At 39.5% G+C, this 20,331-nt stretch overlaps 1 protein-coding gene across 2 annotated transcripts in view; it reads right to left on the bottom strand.

Moving 5' to 3' along the window:
* Nucleotides 1–909: 909 nt before the first annotated feature.
* Nucleotides 910–20,331, bottom strand: part of TERB1 (telomere repeat binding bouquet formation protein 1) — a 63,536-nt gene continuing 44,114 nt past the window's right edge. For both annotated transcript variants that reach the window (XM_036274415.1, XM_036274416.1), the window contains 6 exons: nucleotides 15,126–15,472; nucleotides 13,001–13,065; nucleotides 12,344–12,439; nucleotides 6,314–6,463; nucleotides 5,945–6,010; nucleotides 910–1,125 (listed from right to left, as the gene is read on the bottom strand). In XM_036274415.1, the coding sequence (XP_036130308.1) occupies nucleotides 950–1,125; nucleotides 5,945–6,010; nucleotides 6,314–6,463; nucleotides 12,344–12,439; nucleotides 13,001–13,065; nucleotides 15,126–15,472 (900 nt within the window). In that variant the 3' untranslated portion in view covers nucleotides 910–949. The remainder of the gene's footprint in view (nucleotides 1,126–5,944; nucleotides 6,011–6,313; nucleotides 6,464–12,343; nucleotides 12,440–13,000; nucleotides 13,066–15,125; nucleotides 15,473–20,331) is intronic.

Genomic DNA, 20,331 nt, shown 5'->3' with positions numbered 1-20,331 from the left:
CTACCCAGCTTGGTAATGTAAAGACAGTAAAACCTGACGCCACAGCTCTTATAGGCTTTTTAGAGATCTTAGATTTTTATGTACAGTCTTAGTCATTTTTTAATACATGTTGCTCATTAAAAGAAAAAAAAAGAATACTAAAATTCAAATATTCACACAGTAGTCATTGCAATATAATGTCAAATAATGTTTAAAAGCTAATTTTTTTAAATCCTCACCCAAGGGTATTTTTCTATTCATCTTCAGATAGAGTGGGAGGGAGGGAGAGAGAGAAACATCAATGTGAGAGGGACACATCAACTGGTTGACCCCAACCAGGGCCAGGGCCAAACCGCAACCAAGGTATGAGCCCTTGACCAGAACTGAACCTGTGATCCATTGGTCTAGGGGCTGATGCTCTAACCGCTGAACCAAACTGGCCAGGGCTAAAGACTAGTTTTTTTTCCCTCTGACCTATGTTCTTCGAGCTTGAGGAAAAATAAAAGCATATTCCTAAACAAATGTTTGACTTTATGAAGGAATTTTGTCTTACTAATCCACACCTTAAAAATGTATTTGTTTTATAAACTTTTAATAATTTGATTAGCTACAGCTCATCACATCACAAAAGTATTCCACATTTCTTGTCTCATGAGAGTTTAAAAGAATATTTTTAAAAATTTTTCTTTATTCATATTAGTAGAGGGAGAGAAAGGGAGAGGGAGAAAGAGCTAGAAACATTGATGAGAGAGAACATCAATTGGCTGCCTCCTACATGCCCCCCACTGGGGATCGGTCCCACACCCTGGGCATGTGCCCTGACCAGGAATCGAACAGGTGCATGGGTTGACGCTCAACCACTGAGCCACACTGGCTGAGTTAGAATATTTTAAATTTTGTATCTTCAAGGCACTGTATTTCAAGAGCTTACTCTAAAAACTGACAAGTCTTCTTCCAATTAAGGATTTGCTCACTTGGGGTGTTTGATCAGCTTGTGGTATTTCTGAGCAAGGTCAACAGACTTCCGTCCTTGTTGAAAGGGAAAAGACCACAAAATTAAATTCCAGTGATTTCCCATTTTCTTAACTCCACTGAAAAGGTAATTTACTTCTTCTTCAGTAAAGTTTTTACGAATTTTTCTTTTTTCTGTAATGAGAATTAGAGAATATATTAGTGCCTCCTAAAAAAAAATCTTCTTGAGACCCAAATAAGTGCTTAACTTATTCTAAAGAACTATATAATGAGAAAACATCACGTCTGAGCTACGCATCACATAGAAATCCATTTCAATTTTCAAAAACTAGGTGTCTTCTATTAAGCTAGATATTATCACTGTGACTTCTTCAATAATTGTAACTTTATCATATTGTAATAATACTTGCAACATCTTTTAATCAAGAAGCACAATAGTTGCCCTGGCCGGTTTGGCTCAGCGGTTAGAGCGTCGGCCTGCGGTCCGGAGAGATCTGGGTTCGGTTCCCGCTAAGGGCATGTACCTCTCTTGCAGTTTGTCCCCGGCCCTGGTTGGTCGTGTGGGTGGCAGCCACTCGATGTGTCCCTTTCACATTGATGTTTCTCTCTCTCTCTCTCCCTCCTGCTCTATCTGAACAAAGAATGAAAAAGTGTCCTCGGGTGAGGATAAAAAAAAAATAGCCCTGGCCAGTTTGGCTCAGCGGTTAGAGCGTCGGCCTGCAGTCCGGAGAGACCCGGGTTCGGTTCCCACTAAGGGCACGTACTTCAGTTGCAGTTTGTTCCCGGCCCTGGCTGGTCGTGCGGGTGGCAGCCACTCAATGTGTCCCTTCACGTCGATGTTTCTCTCTCTCTCTCCCTCCCACTCTATCTGTACAAAAAAAATAAAAAATAAAAAACTTTACCTTTAAAAAAAAAAAAGAAGAAGCACAAGAGTTTACAAACATTTATTGTTAATTCTCTCCACAATCCTGTGAGGACAGTTAACAAACTGCTTACCTATCTTACAGATAGAGTCTTCCCAAAGGGCTCCATAACTTCATAGAATAGAAAAGAATATCAACACTTGTTATTTTAATTATCAGTCTTGATTAATATTTTTAAAGAATAAAGGTCTTTTGAAATTTGCTTCAAAAAACAAATTCACTACCTATATGGATGCTCAGCTTGTTAAAACTTAAAAAAAATAAAGACTGTAAAAGGGAGAAGGAAACTTTTATCTATCTGATTTTTAGGGATACTACAAAAGAAAGAATGTATAGTTAGTATCTGTAAACACAAATATCTTCTGGTAATGATTACTAAGAAATAGTTCTTTGAAGCTTTTTCATTCATTGCTAATTCATGTTATTGTATATAGATGCTGATGAGGATGATTTTTTTTTTTTTTTTGTATATTCAGTTAAAGCTGCTATTTACTTTAGTAGGACCTGGAAAACCCTTAGAAAATCTTGTCCTGGTATGTCAAGACTGTTAGCTATTTCTACACCTCTCCTGGGATAGGAACCACAGTTCAGATCTTTTAAAAGACAAACAAAAATCTTACCAGCAGAAGGCTGATAAATACATGAAAATAATGTCTGATTATGACTTACTGGTCTTACTTAGAATGCAAGATCCATGAAGATGGAATTTTTGTCTGTTTTGCTCTCCATTGTATCCCGAGAGTCTAAAACAGTGTCTGACCCATAATAGATGATCAATAAATATTTGTTGAAAGAAAAAAGTTATTAATGGTAAAAAAAAAAAAAATGTTTTAAAGCTTATCAATTAAATTACTCCTTACTGCCCTGGCTGGTTTGGCTCAGGGGTTAGAGCATCGGCCTGCGGTCCGGAGAGACCTAGGTCCGGTTCCCGCTAAGGGCACATACCTCGGTTGCAGTTTGTCCCCGGCCCTGGTTGGGTCGTGTGGGTGGTAACCACTCGATGTGTCCCTTTCACGTCGATGTTTCTCTCTCTCTCTCTCCCTCCCACTCTATCGGAACAAAATATCGAAAAATGTCCTCGGGTGAGGATAAATAAATAAATAAATCACTCCTTACTTTTGGGTCTACTAGAAAACTGGTTATCTAAGAAATAAATGAAATAAATGATTTCAGTTTCACTTGCTAAGTGATTTGAACTCATTGTAATCAGTATTGGATGGGTTATTATGACATTCAGGATATTAGAGTATAGAGTTGTTCATGTAAAGCCAATCCCCACTTTTCCATTGCAGCTGTCATCTCATTGACTCCTGCACTTAACATCTGTGCCCAATTCCTCAAAGGTTACTGCAGCAGAGTAGTAGACAGCCTAGAAGGAAGAAGCATCTCTGTACAACACAAGGCTCCCCTCTGTGGCTTCTTCATTGCTCCTCTTGATATTGACTGGGCATTAGGAAAGAGCAGGGAAAATAGGCAAGAAGGCTCAGTTTTAGAGACTCTTATTGTTCAAATCCCCTTAAGATACCAATCCATCTCAAAAAAGTCTTGTCCCTGAGGCTCTTTAAATTTTTAAAAAATTGATTTGAGAGAGAGAAAGGAAGAGAGAGGTTGGAAGGGAGAGGCAGAGAGATAGGGAGGTAGGGAGAGGTGGGGAGAGGAAGGGAGGGAAGGAGGGAGGGAGGGAGAGAGAGAGAGAGAGAGAGGAAAAAGATTAATTTATTGTTTGACTTATTTATGTATTCATTAGTTGCTTCTTGTATGTACCCTGACAACCTTGGTATATGAGGACAATGCTCTAACCAACTGAGCTACCTGGCCAGGGCTCTGCAGTTTTTTCTTTATTTTTTCTTTATTGATTTTTAGAGAGAGGGAAGGGAGAGGAAGAGAAAGATAGAAACATCAATGAGAGAGAACATCGATTGGCCGCCTCCTACATGCCCCCCCCCCCTGCTGGCGATTGGGCCCACAACCTGGGCATGTGCCCTGACTGGGAATCGAACTGGCAACCTCTTGGTGCATAGGTCAATGCTCAACCACTAAGCCACCAACCGGGCCCCTGAGGCTCTTTAAATGCTTTGATACTGCAATGCTCCCATCTCAAAAGAATCATTTCAAATTTGGGTGTAACATATACCCAACTGAGTGGTGACAACTATTTCTAACACAAAAGAGAAATTTATCAAGGAGGAGGGGGAATGGCAACATATCAAATTTTCTTGGCCTGCTTGTGAAAGAGATATGAGGCCAATCTAATCATTAACTCCTCTAGATGCCTTTCTACATTCTAAAAAGGCAGGCCAAATTATTAACTATTTGGTTTTAGCTAAAGCAATTCTAACCCACAAAAAACATGTATGTATTTATGAGTCGAATGTCACAAAACAGTATTTAGGATCCCTCTGTATAATTAATGTATAGCCATAATTATGTATACTTCATGAGGCTCTGCAAAATGATTTTACTATGTAAAATGATTATAGAATATTTTTAGTTGTCACATATCTGTTTTAAGACATGTTGTTGAAAAAAAAAATCTATATTAATTTGATGGGAACTCCTTGTCAAAAATCAAGATTTCCAAGTGTAACTTGTTTCCATGGAAAAATATCCATTTTTCTAACAGTTTATACAGAAAATATTTTTTAAAGTGGGCTATCCTATAGTGATGCTGTACTTAATTTTAATTTACATGCAGAACTTTTAACCTAGAAAAAGACCCAGACATAAAAAAGTAAATTTGAAATTTCTTTCAAGGTTTTAGCAGCAAAAATGGTCAAATGAAAGTATATGGCAACATGTTTCCTGGATGTAACAAGTCTGAATATTTTTGCAATAAATAATAGAATGGCTCTATATATGTTACTAATTTCCAGCTTACTTTGACAAGTAAGGCACTCAACTGCTTATTCTTATCTGCAGGTACCAATTTCATGTAAATAGAAGAAAATAGTAATGTTCTTTAAGTCTCTGTGATAAATTTGGAATGGTGATAAACCTGAAATGTTAACTCTGAAGTTCAATAAAAATTCCTGTAAGTGCATTAATTGTTTAAGAAGTATTTTGATTTTTGAGCAGGGTTTTAAGGTTTATACTATCTGTCTATCCCATTTTGATTGTTTGAAGCGCTACAGCGATGAACCAAAACTTTCTGTAAAATCTTTCTGAAGCACTTGTACATAGGAGAATAATTTTATTCTTAAAATATAAATGTGGCCCTGGCCTGTTTGGCTCAGCGGTTAGAGCATCGGCAGTCCAGAGAGATCCAGGTTCGATTTCTGCTAGGGGCATGTGCCTCGGTTGTGGTTTGTCCCCGGCCTTGGTTGGGTCATGCGGGTGGCAACCACTTGATATGTCTCTTTCATGTCAATGTTTCTCCCTCTCTCTTCCTTTTGTTCACTCTATCTGAACAAAAAATGAAAAAATGTCCTCAGTTGGAGATAAAAAAAAAAAAAAAAGCAAATGTGGTTTAGAGGATTATTACAGGGAATTCTAAAGGAAGACAGACTTGCATTTGAACCTAAAGTCTGCCATTTGCCAATTCAATGTGCCTTAAAGTGGAAATAAAATAATGTTGTTATAAGAATTAAAGCAAATAATAGCTATAAAACACCTAACACATAGCAGGTTCTTAATAAATATTAGGTTCCTCCAGCTCCTTCCCCAGCTGGCAATGGGTAAGCAAGCAACATGAGGAAGGGAAGAGAAACACCTCTTTTCTTAGGAAGTATGACTTTCATCAGAGACAAGGGTTATCATTTAAGAGCCATTAATGATGAAATAGAACAATCTTCAAGCTGTTCCCTTCTTCCTAAAATATATACAAAATTTTGGCTTATTTAAAAATTAAATATTGGTTAGAGTGTCCTCCTGATATGTCAAGGTTGCAGGTTCAATTCCCGTTCAGGGCATATACAAGAATCAATCAATGAATGCATAAATAAGTGGACAAGAAATCAGTATCTCTCTCTCTCCCTCTCTCTCTCTCTCTCTTTCTGTGTGTGTGTGTGTGTGTGTGTGTGTGTGTCTCTTAAATCAATCAATACAAAAAATTTCAAATTAAACATATTCACTTATTCCTCCAGAGGTAGTAGGTTCATTACTGGGTCGCTGTCTTCTACGTGGGGTGAGCAGAATTTCTGAAAAATATGGAAAACATTTAGCATATTTACCATACCAATCTGAGTAATAGCACATCAATTTCATTAGCAGGATATTTCCCTTATTTCCCCCTTCTAATAGGAATCCTTAGGTGGATTAGGAATATGTTTTAAACCACCAGAGACTAAATCTGCTCACTGGATACGTCTTACATCACTGGTTGCTCAGAGACAGATTTTCTTTTCAACATTATTTTACTCTCTAGCTTTTAATATATGTCCTAGATCATAGTTCAGAAGGTACAGACATAATTACAGTTTTAAAGCTGCTGAATTAATTACTTTTGTTACAGATAAGTGATTTCCTTAGTTCACTTTTATATCTGTCTTCAGCTTCCACAATGACTTTGTGACGATCACATTGGTATGGGCAAGAGTGCAAGAGCTTGCTAAAATTTCGGCTATTCAGGGATTTTCCTACTGCTATGCAACCTAGAAGAAAACAAATTAAAGTGATGTATAGATGTTACAAAATATCTAATAACAAATCCATGAAAGCAAGTATCTTTATGACAGTAACTGAAGTGAAATCAGAAACTTAATTATAAATATGTCAAGAAGCTCAAAGTCTTGTGAGAGATGGACAGACAACAAACACAATATAATAAGTGTTATGATAGAGGTGTGAACAGAGTTATGGTGATATAGGAAAGGAGCATCTACTTTGGTCTGGTTGTAGGCAGGAGTCACTGTTAGGAAAGATATGTAAAAGAAATAACTCTGGTCCTGGCTGGTTCATAGCTCAGGGGTTGGTCAGCTCGCAACCAAGGAGTCACAGGTTCAATTTCGATCAAGGGCACGTACCTCAGTTGTGGTTCGATCTCCAGCCCTGGTTGGGGTCGTGCAGGAGGCAATGAAATGATGTGTCTCTCTCACATTGATGTTTCTCTCTCTCTCTCTCTCTCCCTCCCACTCTACCTGAAAATCAATGGAAAAATATCCTCTGATGAGAATTAAAAAAAAAAAAAAGAAGTAACTCATGTCCAGTCATAGTTTTTTAATGTCTCCTTATGGAAAATTTCAAATGCACAAGAGTAAAGTATAATGAGAGTGGAAAGGAGAGGCTCAATGGGGAAAAAAGGGAGCATCTGTAATGCATCTTTAATACTTTCAACAATTGTTTAAAAAGTATAATGAACCTCCACGTATCCATCATCCAGTTTCAATAATTATTAACTCATGCTCAATAATACTTTCTCTACACTCCATCACCCATATTCTGCCTAGCCACCCCCACTGGTGTAAACACTATATTATGAAGACTGGAATGTGCATTAAAGTATTACTTAATCTATAAATACTTTGTATGCTTCCCTAACAGATAAGGAATCTTTTTTCTTAAAACACACAAAACCATTATCACACCTAAGAAAAGTATGCTTAATATAATCCAGTGTTCAAATTTCCCCAAACTAACTTTTTTTGTTGTAGATACTGGATCATTTGTACTATGGAGTTTCTCAAGAGTTGGTTTTGCTGATTACATTCTAGTTACATCCTTTAAAATATTCCTATGTTCCATCTGGCTGGTGTGGTTCACCGGTTGAGCGTCGACCCATCCACCAAAAGGATGCCAGTTTGATTTCCAGGACACATACCCAGGTTGTGGGCCCGATCCCCAGTGTGCATGCAGGAGATGGCCAATCAATGTTCTCTCTCATCGATGTTTCTCTCTCTGTCTCTCTCTCTCAAATCAATAAAGAAAAAATATATTTTTAAAAATGTTCCTGTGGCCCTGGCCAGTTTGGCTCAGTGGTTGGAGCGTCAGCCTGCAGTCCAGAGAGACCCATGTTTGGTTCCGGCTAAGGGCGCATAACTCAGTTGCAATTTGTCCCCGGCCCTGGTTAGGTTATGTGGGAAGCAGCCACTCGATGTGTCCCTTTGACATCAATGTTTCTCTCTCTCTCTCTCTTCCTCTCTCTCCCTCCTGCTCTATCTTAACAAAAAAGGGAAAAGTGTCCTCAGGTGAGGATAAGAAAAAAAAAAACAATGTTCCTGTGTTCCCAATAAATTAGTAATCAGACCTAGAGGATTGATCAGATTCAGATTTAATCATTTTTAGAATTTCTCACAGGTAGTATTGTATACTTCTTACTGCATCGTATTAAGAGGCACATAATGTCTGACTGGTTTTTGTGTGTGTGTGTGGTTTTTAAAAATGTTTTTTCCTTGCCCTAGCCAGTTTGGCTCAGTGGTTAGAGTGTCAGCCTGCGGTCCAGAGAGACCCAGGTTCGGTTCCTGCTAAGGGCATGTACCTCGGTTGCAGTTTGTCCCTGGCCCTGGTTTGGTTGTGTGGGTGTCCCTTTCATGTCAAGGTTTCTCTCTCCCTCTCCCTCTCCCTCTCCCTCTCTCCCTCCCTCCCACTCTATCTGAACATAAAATGGAAAAATGTCCTCGTGTGAGGATAAAAAAAAAAAAAAATGTTTTTTTCTTTATTGATTTTAAAAAGAGAGGTAGGGAGAAGGAGAGAGAGAGAGAGAGAGAGAGAGATAGAAACATCAATTGGCCACCTCCTGAATGTCCCCACTGGGGATTGGGCCCACAGGGCATGTGCCCTGACAGGAAATCAAACCGGCAACCTCTTGGTGCCCGGGTCTATGCTCAACCACCGAGCCACACCAGCCAGGCAGTCTGACTGTTTTTTGTTTTTTTTTATCCTCACCCGAGGACATTTTTCCATTTTTTGTTCAGGTAGAGTGGAGGGGAGAGAGATGAACAGAGAGAGAGAGAGAAACATCGATGTGAAAGGGACACATCGAGTGGCTGCCACCCGCACGGCCGGGGACAAACTGCAACCGAGGTACATGCCCCTAGCGGGAACCAAACCCGGGTCTCTCAGGACCGCAGGCCGACGCTCTAACCGCTGAGCCAAACTGGCCAGGGCCGTCTGACTGTTTTTAATGTTAAGATTGATCAGTAGGTTCAGGTAATTTGTTTTTGTTTTTTTTTTATTCTCACTCAAGGACATTTTTTTCATTTTTTGTTCAGATAGAGCAGGAGGGAGAGAGAGAGAGAGAGAGAGAGAGGGAGAGAGAGAGAGAGAGAAACATCGATGTGAAAGGGACACATCGAGTGGCTGCCACCCGCACAACCCAACCAGGGCCAGGGACAAACTGTAACCAAGGTACATGTCCTTAGCGGGAACCAAACCCGGGTCTCTCTGGCCACAGGTCAACGCTCTAACCACTGAGCAAAAACCAGCCAGGGCGGGTTCAGGTAATGTTAACCACACCCATATGTTATAAATTTCTCCATCTGCCTGTCACATAATGGTAATAGCAGCCCATTCCCAAGGTACGAGAAGAATTTATCCAGGGAGAAAGTTGGCTGGGATGAAGACATTTCTAGTACAATGAACATGTGCAAAAGCACAGAAGAATGGAAGAGCATAGTGCATTCAGAAAATCATTGGTACTTTGGCTGTAGTATAAGATATGAGAGAAGTATGAGGAAAAATTTGAGGTTGGTGAGGTTTGAAAGAGCAAGGTCAAGAAGGGTCTTAAGTCCAGCTGGTGTGGCTCAGTCATTGAATGTTGACCCATGCACCAAGAGGTCGCTGGTTCAATTTCCAGTCAGGACACATGCCCAGGTTGTGGGCCCGATTCCCAGTGGGGGGCATGCAAGAGGCAGCCAATCGATGTTTTCTCTCATCGATGTTTCTATCTCTCTATCCCTCTCACTTCCTCTCTCTCTCTAAAATCAATAAAGGAAAAGAAAAGGGTTTTAAAAGCCATGTTGAGGATTTTTAACTATCTTAAAGTCAGCTTGGAGGAACTGAAGGATATTTATTAAGCAGGAAAATGACATGATTTCATTTGTCCTATAGAAATCTCAGCTGAAGGTAAGAGGATCAGTTGAAGGGTTACTGCAACAATCAGAAAATAAATGCGGAGATTCTGAAACAGAGCATTTGCAATGAGATCACAGAGATTTCTGAGGTAAAATGATGAATAATGAATGAGCTTTTGGGGTAAGGGAGAAGTTTAGGATACCTCAAATAATTTGATAGTTGATTGAATGACAAAGTTTTTAATAAGCATGGCATATTTCTGGCAGATTCAAAGAGAACAAATGTGCAGTAAAATTTAACAAGTGGAAACAGGACAAAATTCCACAGAATTTTGAAAGTGAAGCAGAGTGTTTGATTCAGTGAGTTACAGAGAAGCACTGAGGGGTTTTTGGCATGGTGATGTGACAAAAAGCACATATTAAGAAGAGAAGTTAAGAGCAATATGTACATTATAGTTGGGGGTTGATGAGACTTGAGACTAAAGATTCCTAGGAAGTTGCTAGAGTGATTTAGGCACGAAGCCACAAGAGCCTATGTTGGAAAGAAAAAAAGAACCAAATCTGAAAGACTAGAAATAGGGGATGTAAAGAGAAAAAATATTTATAGATGATTCAAGATTTGAAATCTAGGAGGCCAGAATAGTGGCAATAATAGAAATGGAGCAAGTGGAGGAAGAGCAATCTAAGAGGGAGAAAGATGCTGTGATTTGAATACATTAAACTTGAAATAAAAACAAGATATTGACATGAACATGTCCTGGGTATCGCTGGAAATGTAAGAATGATGTTATAACCCAAGCTAGAAGCTAAGTGTAGAGATACATATTTGAAAATCATCAGTAAAATGACAGTTGATACTACGAAAGTAAATACTGCAACAGAGCTGAGTAACTTGCTTTTCATATGGTGCTTGATTTTTATCACAACTACCACTGAGAACCCAACTCCACAAAGACATGACATCATCAAAACGAATATAGTGCAATATGCCCGGCTGGTGTGGCAAATGGTTGAGCATCGACCCATGTACCCAGAGGTCGCCAGTTCGATTCCCGGTCAAGGCACATGCCAAGATTGTGGGCCAAATCCCCAGTGGGGGTCATGCAGGAGGTGGCCAATTGATGTTCTCTCTCATCAATGTTTCTATCTTTCTCTCACTCTCACTTCCTCTCCCTCTAAAATCAATGAAGAAAAAAAAAAATTTTTTTTGTAAAGGAATATAGTGGCCCAGCCAGCGTGGCTCAGTGGTTGAGCACTGACCCATGCACCAAGAGGTCACCGGTACCATTCCCAGTCAGGACACATACCCAGGTTGTGGGCCTGATCCCCAGCGTGGGGCATGCAGGAGGCGGCCAGTCAATGTTCTTTCTCATTGATGTTTCTACCTCTCTCTCTCCCTTCCTCTCTAAAAATCAATAAAGAAAAAAATATTTAAAAAAAAATAAATAAAAAAGTCATTGGTTTAGGGATGAGGGGAGAGGTGAGGCTTCAGGTAACCTTTAACATTAATGTTTAGTAGAAGGGCAATTTTAAAAAGCCAGATTGCAGGGAGTTAAAAGAGAATGAATAAATTGAAAGAGAAGGGAGAAAGAGCAGGAATCTGATAATAAATGGTGAAAGAAAAGTAGATGAACACTTGAAGCAACAGCAAATCACACTATTGGATTTTCAGACGAGGAGAAATTAACATAATTTAAGTTGGGGCAAAAGGAGTTAATAGATAGAAAAGAAATAAAAAGAAAGACCTCACAAATATTAAAATGGGAAGAAAAAAAAGAGATGGGATTCAGATTATAGCTAGAAATCAGTTTTATAGTAATAAAATTAAATTCTACATCAAAGACTGAAGAATATTAATATTTTGAGCCTAATGTGCAATAGCCTCAATTTTCTTCATAGAGCACACTGTGTGAGAAAAAGAATAAAGAGAAAATACCAGGGTATGAAGGAGAAGAAGAAGGGCTGGAATAAGCACTATGGAACATTTACAAGTGCCCTGCAGAAATAACTATGTATTTCCAGGTGGATACTTGAAATATCATGGAATCAATTTGTAAAGTAAATGATTCTCAAACCACTATTCTCTACACTTGAAATTAATACAAAATAATATTAAATGTAAACCATAAATAAAAAATAAAATTAAAAAAAGAAAGAACCCTGCAGAAAAAATAATGGAGCATGAACACTAGAAACATGTATATGTTTGTTATAAACATATAAAAAAATGCTTAACTTACTCAGTAAAGTTAAACTTATAGAAGTATTATTTGTGACAAAAAGAGAATAGTAAAGTAATAAAAATAGTATCAGCTACATAAATTCATATAAACAAATACTGGGAGCACAGGATGATGCATGCAGATAGAAGGCAATATTTTGAATGGATTATGATACTCAAATGGTTTATTTTTCCAAAGTAAATTAAGTTTAAATCACACAGGCAGAACTATTACAGATTCTACTTAACTAATATCAGATAAAACTTTGACTATGAAATAATTATAATTTAAAAATATTTACCTGAGCATCTATACTTGAACATTTTGGAACAATTGTCAGCTGATAAAAAATTGATGACTTCTTTATTTATTATATCTGAACATAATGTAAATGGATCTGAAAAAAATTGCAAAATTAAAGATTTTTTTTTTTTTTTTTTATCCTCACCCGAGGATATTTTTCCATTTTTCGTACAGATAGAGTGGGAGGGAGAGAGAGGAAGAGAGAGAGAGAGAGAAACATCGATGTGAAGGGACACATCGAGTGGCTGCCACCCGCACGACCAACCAGGGCCGGGGACAAACTGCAACCGAAGTACGTGCCCTTAGCGGGAACTGAACCCGGGTCTCTCCGGACCGCAGGCCGACACTCTAACCGCTGAGCCAAACCGGCCAGGGCAAATTAAAGATTTTTTTGAATAATGAGAAGACTCTGACATTTACAAGATTAATTAATTATCAAGATTTTCATAAACTTTAGCCTAATATTACATATCAGATGAATAAACAAAAGACTCCTAGATGTCAATAAAAGGTGACTGAGCATTTATACCAGAAAAAGTCAGAGGTGTGGCTTATACGTTAGAGGGTAGATATACCAATGTACATTTTTAGTTACATTAGTCAGCTAAATATGTGTTTCCTTGAAAAATCAAAGAAGAAAGATTTTTAATCATACCTGTTACTGGTAAATGCTGCTTTCCATTTTTGACAATGGGGTTTGGATGCTTAAAAACATGGTCGCTGAAAGAAAATAGACACCAGATTACTAAAAGTAAACATATTATTTGGTGTGTGTACAAATGTTTCTGTAAGCAATGGTATGATTCTGTGTTTGGCAGGCAGAAGGAGCTAGAGCCAGGATCTCCCAAAATCTCCCAAATTCTGCCAAAGTAGGGTCTGAGATGGTTATAACCTTGTTTCTCAAAGTGGAGTTGAACAAGACTCCAGAGGGCAATAATACTGATGACAACAGAAACATGGAACAAAAAATTATAAAAGAATATAGGAAGAAATGAGAACAAAAAAAGAGAAAGAACTGAATGGGTCAGTGGGTAAAAGGCTGACCCAAGAACACATCTCACTGCTTCCCAATTCCACATCCCTGAGAAATCAATTAAAATTAACATCAAGAATGGTTTTGAAAAGAAGAAAAGGGGTGGTAATGATATAATCCATCTTTCTAATACTTAGTTTACCCTGCAACCTTCCCAAAATATAGGAGTATCCTCTTAAATTTCCCTCTTAGCACAGTAACAATCAGAGGAGCAGAACACAAGAAAAGGTTTAAGAAGAAAGCTGCAACCCCAGGTCCAGCTCCACAGGCTACCTGTAGGAAAAAGGACTTGTACCGGAAGTGAGGTGCAGGGAACAAATGAAAAGGCAAGCCTAAAGCAGAATTTCATCACACCCTACTCCCTTTTAACAACTTAACTTATAAACTATTTTTTGCTATATTGCTGATGGGATTATCAGTGTTACTTAAGGTATAGGGTTTCACTTTCAGGTTTCTGAGTTTCCTTTCTAAAATTCAAATCTGATCATGTCATTCAATTTAAAATTCTCAATGGTTCCCTATACCTATGAGTTAAAACTGAAAATCCTGAGTATAACATGAGAGGCCCCACCAGAGGTGGGGAACCTTTTTTCTGCAAAGGGCCATTTGGAATTTTATAACATCATTCTCAGGTCATACAAAATTATCAACTTAAAAATTAGCTTGCTAACTCTAGTACACTGCTAGTGGGAATGCAGATTGGTGCAGCCACTATGGAAAACAATATGGTATTTCCTCAAAAAATTAAAAATAGAACTGCCATTTGACCCAGTGATTCCACTTCTAGGAATATATCCTAAGAAGCCTGAAACACCAATCAGAAAGAATATATGCACCCCTATGTTCATAGCAGCACTCTTTATAATAGCTAAGATCTGGAAACAACCCAAGTGTTCATCATTAGATGAGTGGATAAAAAAGCTGTGGTATAGCCCTGGCTGGTTTGGCTCAGCAGTTGGAGCGATGGCCTGCAGACCAGAGAGTTCTGGGTTCGGTTTCCGCTAGGGGTACATATCAAAAAACAAAAAAAGAACTGTGGTATATTTACACAATGGAATACTATGCAGCTGTAAGAAAAAAAGATCTCTTACCCTTTGAGATGACATGGAGGAACCTGGAGAGTATTATGCTGAGCAAAATAAGCCAGTCAGAGAAAGATAAATATGATATAATCTCATTTATTTAGGGAATATCATGAACAAAATAAACTGTTGATCAAAATAGATCCAGACACATGGAAGTAGGGAACTGACTGGCAGACCTCAGAGGAGTGGGGTGGGGGGGTTGGGAAGAGATAAACCAAAGAACTTATATGCATATAAGCACAACCAATGGACACAGACAATAGTTTGGGGAAAGTAGAAAGGGGTGGGAGGAGGGGGGTCAGTGGGGGAAAAGAAGAGGGGACATCTGTAATACTTTCAATAACAAAGATTAAAAAAATTACCCTGCTATATTTGGTCAGGCTAATTTGGCAAGGCATGTGATGTTAACCTTATACTGCCCTTGGGCTGGACATTCCCCACCCCTGCAACTGGCCCATACTTCCCTGTCCAAACTCCTTTCCCAACATTTCCTACTTTAGGCTCCTCCCAAGACCATGTTATATCATTTCTATATCCCAGTGCTTAATAGTATGGCACCTAATACTGCACAAAAAAATATTTGCGGAATAAATTTTTTAAAAGTTAGAAACAAATAAAAAAATAAAAATCAATAAAAGTTAGAAACAATTATTAAACTATACCTTGATTGAGAAACACAATCTTTTTTTTCAAAAGTTTCTTCATGTAAGTTTTGATTGCAGCCTGAATTGGCTATATATGAAGTCTTATTTTTACCACTTTCACTGTAACAAGCATTAACTGGATTTGCACTCTTTAACAGGGTCTTCATTTGATCATCATTTATACATGCTTTAGACATGAATCCATGAGATTTATAAGTGTGAAATGTTCTAGACTGGCTTTTATCCTTATCTTCCACTTTGGAACCTCCACCAATACTATCTGTATGAAGGTGTTTCAACGTATTTTGAATATTTATGTTCACTGATGAAACATTATCCTTATATTTTTCTCTTTGTATTTTTTCCTATAATGTAAAAATGACAAGTAAATAATTACAAGGTAATCCATTTGCTATATAATCCAATTTAAACATCCTTTAAATAATGCAGGAAAAGTTTATGATTGTTAATAGAATATAGATGATAAAAGGGGCAGTTTACATTAGAAAGAAAAGGAAGTTTATTTGATGGAAAACTGGGTAACCAGCTGGGGGAAAAATAAATTGGATCCATATCTCACAATTTACACAAAAAGTAAAGTCAAAATGAACTAAATATTGATATATTAAAATGAAATTATATATGTTCTATAAGAAAATATAACATTTTGAGCCCTGGCCAGTTTGGCTCAGCGGTTAGAGCGTCGGCCTGCGGTCCGGAGAGATCCGGGTTTGGTTCCCGCTAAGGGCACGTACTTCGGTTGCAGTTTGTCCCCGGCCCTGGTTGGTCGTGCAGGTGGCGGCCACTCAATGTGTCCCTTCACGTCGATGTTTCTCTCTCTCTCTCTCTCCCTTCCTCTCTCTCCTTCCCACTCTATCTGTACAAAAAATGGAGGAATATCCTCGGGTGAGGATAAAAAAAATAAATAAATAAATAAAAGAAAGAAAAAAAGAAAATATAACATTTTGAGACTTCTAGTCAAGATGGCGGCATAGGTAAACAGTGATATCGCCTCCTCCCACAACCACATCAAAATTACAACTAAACTACAGAACCACCATCATTCAAAACTGCCTGAAATTGAGCTGAATGGAAGTCCTACAACTATGAAATTAAAGAAGCAGCCACAACCCTGGCCGGTTTGCTCAGTGGTTAGAGCATCGGCCTGCGGACCAGAGAGTCCCAGGTTTAGTTCCTGCTGAGGGCAAGTCCTCAGTTGCAGTTTGTTCCCAGCCCTGGTTAGGGTCATGCGGGTGGCAACCAGTCAAGGTGTTTCTCTCACATCAATCTCTCTCTCTCTTCCTCCCTCTTTCCCTCCCACTCTATCTGAAGATAAATGCAAAAAATGTCCTCGGGTGAGGATAAAGAAGTAGCCACATCGATACTGGTAGGAGGGGAGGAGCACGGGTCGAGCTAGTCCCATACCCACGTGTGGCAGATAAAATCAGGAGGGACACCTCCGCTGTGAAGGTCTTCCCTGAGGAGTGAGGGGTCCTCATCCCATACTAGGCCACCAGCTCAGGGTTCCAGTGCCAAGAAGAGAAGTCCCCATCACTTCTGGCTAGAAAACTAGCAGGAACTGAGGCTGAGAGAGACTGAGGCTGCTGAAGCCCCAGGCAGCACCTCTTAAAGGGCCCGAGCACTGACTTACTTGGACTCCCTCCCTCTGAGCTCCAGTGCAGGGGAGGCAGCTCAAAAGGCACTAGAGACATATGGGAAAGAGCTGAGTTGTTTGGTTTTGCGGCAAGGGCTGGAGAGGCAGCTTTCTCCTTGACAGACATGCTCGTGGAGGTCCTTACTCCTTTGGTGAGCCCTTCCCCCACAGGGCAGGCAGACCAATACTATATCTGGGACTCCAGCAACTTGGCTCACACTGTTTGCCCCGCCCTGTTGATTCCCTGAGGCCCTGCCCCACCCAACTTTCAGCCCCACCCAACCTGTTCCCAGTGGTTTTACCATAGGATTGTCCTGTCTTGGCTCCTGTTTCAGATTTTCCTAAATGTTCTCAAAATAGCAGCATCTGGCCTCAGTGAGCCCCATACCTCTTACTAAGTGGCCCCAGGCCTGGCACTAGGAGCAGCCAGCCATGGTTCATAACTTCACTTTGCCTGGGCACTTTCAATCCCAGCACAAGAAGCAGCCATCTGCAACCGCTTTTGTACCTTATGCCTTGTGTTCCCACACAGAACAGAGGCAATGGCTAACCTTCCCCCAGAGCCAGCACACCCATTGGACAGTTTCAGGGCATTGCAAAGTACCACCACCCAACTACCTCCATAAGTGACCCATTCAAGGAATGGACTCAGTGGGTACCAGAGCCTTGCTGAAGTAAGTCTTGTTCTGTGTGGTGGGCCACTGCACAGCTGATCATCCAAACAATCAAGACTCAATTACAACAAAAGGGTATAAAGTCCACATGAAAGATACACCTCAAGGGTCCAGCTGGGAGATCAGGGAGGCTGTGTCACTGGATTCTACAGGACACCCACTAAAATAGGCCACCCTAGGAAGCCTAGGACAAACACAAGAAAGCAGCCAAAATGAGGAGACAAAGACACATGTCCCAAATGAAAGAACAGAACAAAACTCCAAGAAAAGAACTAAATGAAATGGAGATAAATAATCAATCAGACATAGAGTTCAAAGCGCTGCTTTTAAGGATGCTGAATGGACTTAGTGAGGCCTTCAGTGAGCTTAGTGAGGGCCTCAAGAGCATAAAAAAGGATCAGTCAGAAATGACGGAGCCACTAACTGAAATAAAAAAATAATTGACAGAGATTCAATAGTAGAGTAGGTAAAGCCAAGAAGCAAACCATCAATTTGTAATATAAGGAAGCAAAAATACCCAAGCAAAACACCAAAAAAGAAAAAAGAATCCAAAAAATGAGGTTAGTGTTAAGAGCCTCTGGGACAACTTAAAGAGTGCCAACATTCACATCATGGGGGTGCCAGAAGGAGAAGAGAGAGAGAGCAAGAAATCAAAAATCTATTAGAAACAATAATGACAGCCCTGGCCGGTTTGGCTCAGCGGTTAGAGCGTCATCCTGCGGTCCAGAGAAACCCAGGTTCGGTTCCCGCTAAGGGCACGTACCTCTGTTGCAGTTTGTCCCCGACCCTGGTTGGGTTGTGCAGGTGGCAGCCACTTGATGTGTCCCTTTCACGTCGATGTTTCTCTCTCTCCCTCCCACTCTACCTGAACAAAATATGGAAAAATGTCCTCAGGTAAGGATAAAAAAAAAAAAACCACACACACACAAAAAACAAATGATGATGACAAAAAACTTCCCTAACTTGGTGAAGGAAACAGACATACAAGTCCAGGAAGCACAGAGAATCCCAAACAAGATAAACCCTAAGAGGCCCACACCAAAACACATCATAATCAAAATGCAAAAGGTTAAAAACAAGGAGAGAATTTTAAAAGCAGCAAGAGAAAAGCAGTGTTACCTACAAGGAAGTGCCCATAAGACTGTCAGCTGATTTCTCAAAAGAAACTTTGCAGGCCAGAAAGAAGTGGCAAGAAATATTCAGAGTGATGAAAAGCAAGAACCTACAACCAAGATTACTCTATCCTGCAAAGATATCATTTAGAATCGATGGCCATATAAAGAGTTTCCCAGATAAGAAAAAGCTAAAGGAGTTCATCACCACCAAGCCAGTATCATATGAAATATTGAAGAGTCTTCTTGAAGAAAAAGTAGATAAAACATATGAACAAACAAAATGGCAATAAATACATATCTATTGACAATCAAATCTACAAACAAAATGAACAAGCAGAACAGAAACATTCTCATAGATACAGAGAACATTTTGTTGGTTACCGGATGGGAGGAAGGTTGGGGAATGGGTGAAAAAGGTGAAGGGATTAAGAAGTACACATTGGTTGTTAGACTGACAACAAAGGGAAAGGGGATAGGGGGGTGGGAAGAAATAAACCAAAGAACTTATATGCATAACCAACAAACACAGACAACAGTGTGGGAAAAGGCAGGAGGAGGGCAGGAGCAGGGAGGAGGAGGTAAATAGGGAAAAAAGTAGAAATATCTGTAATACATTCAACAATGAAGATAACTTTTTTTTTTTTTTTTTAATCCTCACCCGAGGACATTTTTCCACTTTTTCACTCAGATAGAGTGGGAAGGAGAGAGAGGAAGAGAGAGAAACATCGATGTGAAAGGGACACATCGAGTGGTCCCCACCCACACGACCCAACCAGGGCTGGGGACAAACTGTAGCCAAGGTACATGCCCTTAGCGGGAACCGAACCCGGGTCTCTGTGGACCGCAGGCTGACGCTCTAACTGCTGAGCCAAACCGGCCAGGGCGAAGATAACTTTTTTAATAAAAAGAAAATATAACATTTTAATATTCTCAAGAGGAGGAAGACCTTTCCAACTATTACACAAAATCAATAAATCATAACTGAAAAAAACTAATATAGTTTACCACATAAAATTTTTTTAAAGTTCTGCTAGAGACCAAAAATAATGTAAGGGGTTGGGGGTGGGGGGGTGGAAACTCAGAGGAAAAAAGGGCCAAAAGCAAAACCAAATGATAATCAAAACACCCAGAAAGAATATATATGTCATATCTTGAGCTACAATATCATTTTTCTACTGTTTACAAAAAGCTACTACAATGAAGTATGAAAAAAATCAACAATAGTGTAGAAAAACAGGCAAAAAGATGAATAGTTCACAGGAAAAATAATATAAACAGCTCTTAAACACGAAAAAGTATATCCCACTTAAAATAAGACAAATAAACTTAAAGCTACACTAAGACAGCTTTCTTCATCTATGACATTGGCAAAGAGCAAAAGGGTATAGAGAAACACCCTTGTACATTGCAGTGGGAGTATAAATTGGTACAACCTCTATGGAGGAGCAGTTTGACAGTATCTCTCATAATAAAAACTATGCATATCTACAGACACATTTACATGTACAAAATATTAATGTCCGATAGCCTGGGAACTGGCGCCAGGCAAACTATTCAGCCATTACCTCGCTTACCCAACCTAAACTCCCACCCTGTTTCAGGAACTGTTTGCCCCGAACTCATAGATCAACTCCTGTCCTATTCTCCTGTCCTAGTCCAGGAACTGTTTGCCCCGGGACAATAGACTCACATTCCAGGGGCTCCCATGCGTAGCCCCGCAGGACCTAACACTAACAATAAATTCCCACTGCCATAGGCGCAGATATAAAAATCACAAACCC

The sequence above is a fragment of the Molossus molossus genome, unplaced genomic scaffold (assembly GCF_014108415.1).
Source record: "Molossus molossus isolate mMolMol1 unplaced genomic scaffold, mMolMol1.p scaffold_m16_p_21, whole genome shotgun sequence".
Lineage (NCBI taxonomy): Eukaryota > Metazoa > Chordata > Mammalia > Chiroptera > Molossidae > Molossus > Molossus molossus.
This window is presented reverse-complemented; position numbering and strand designations above follow the sequence as displayed.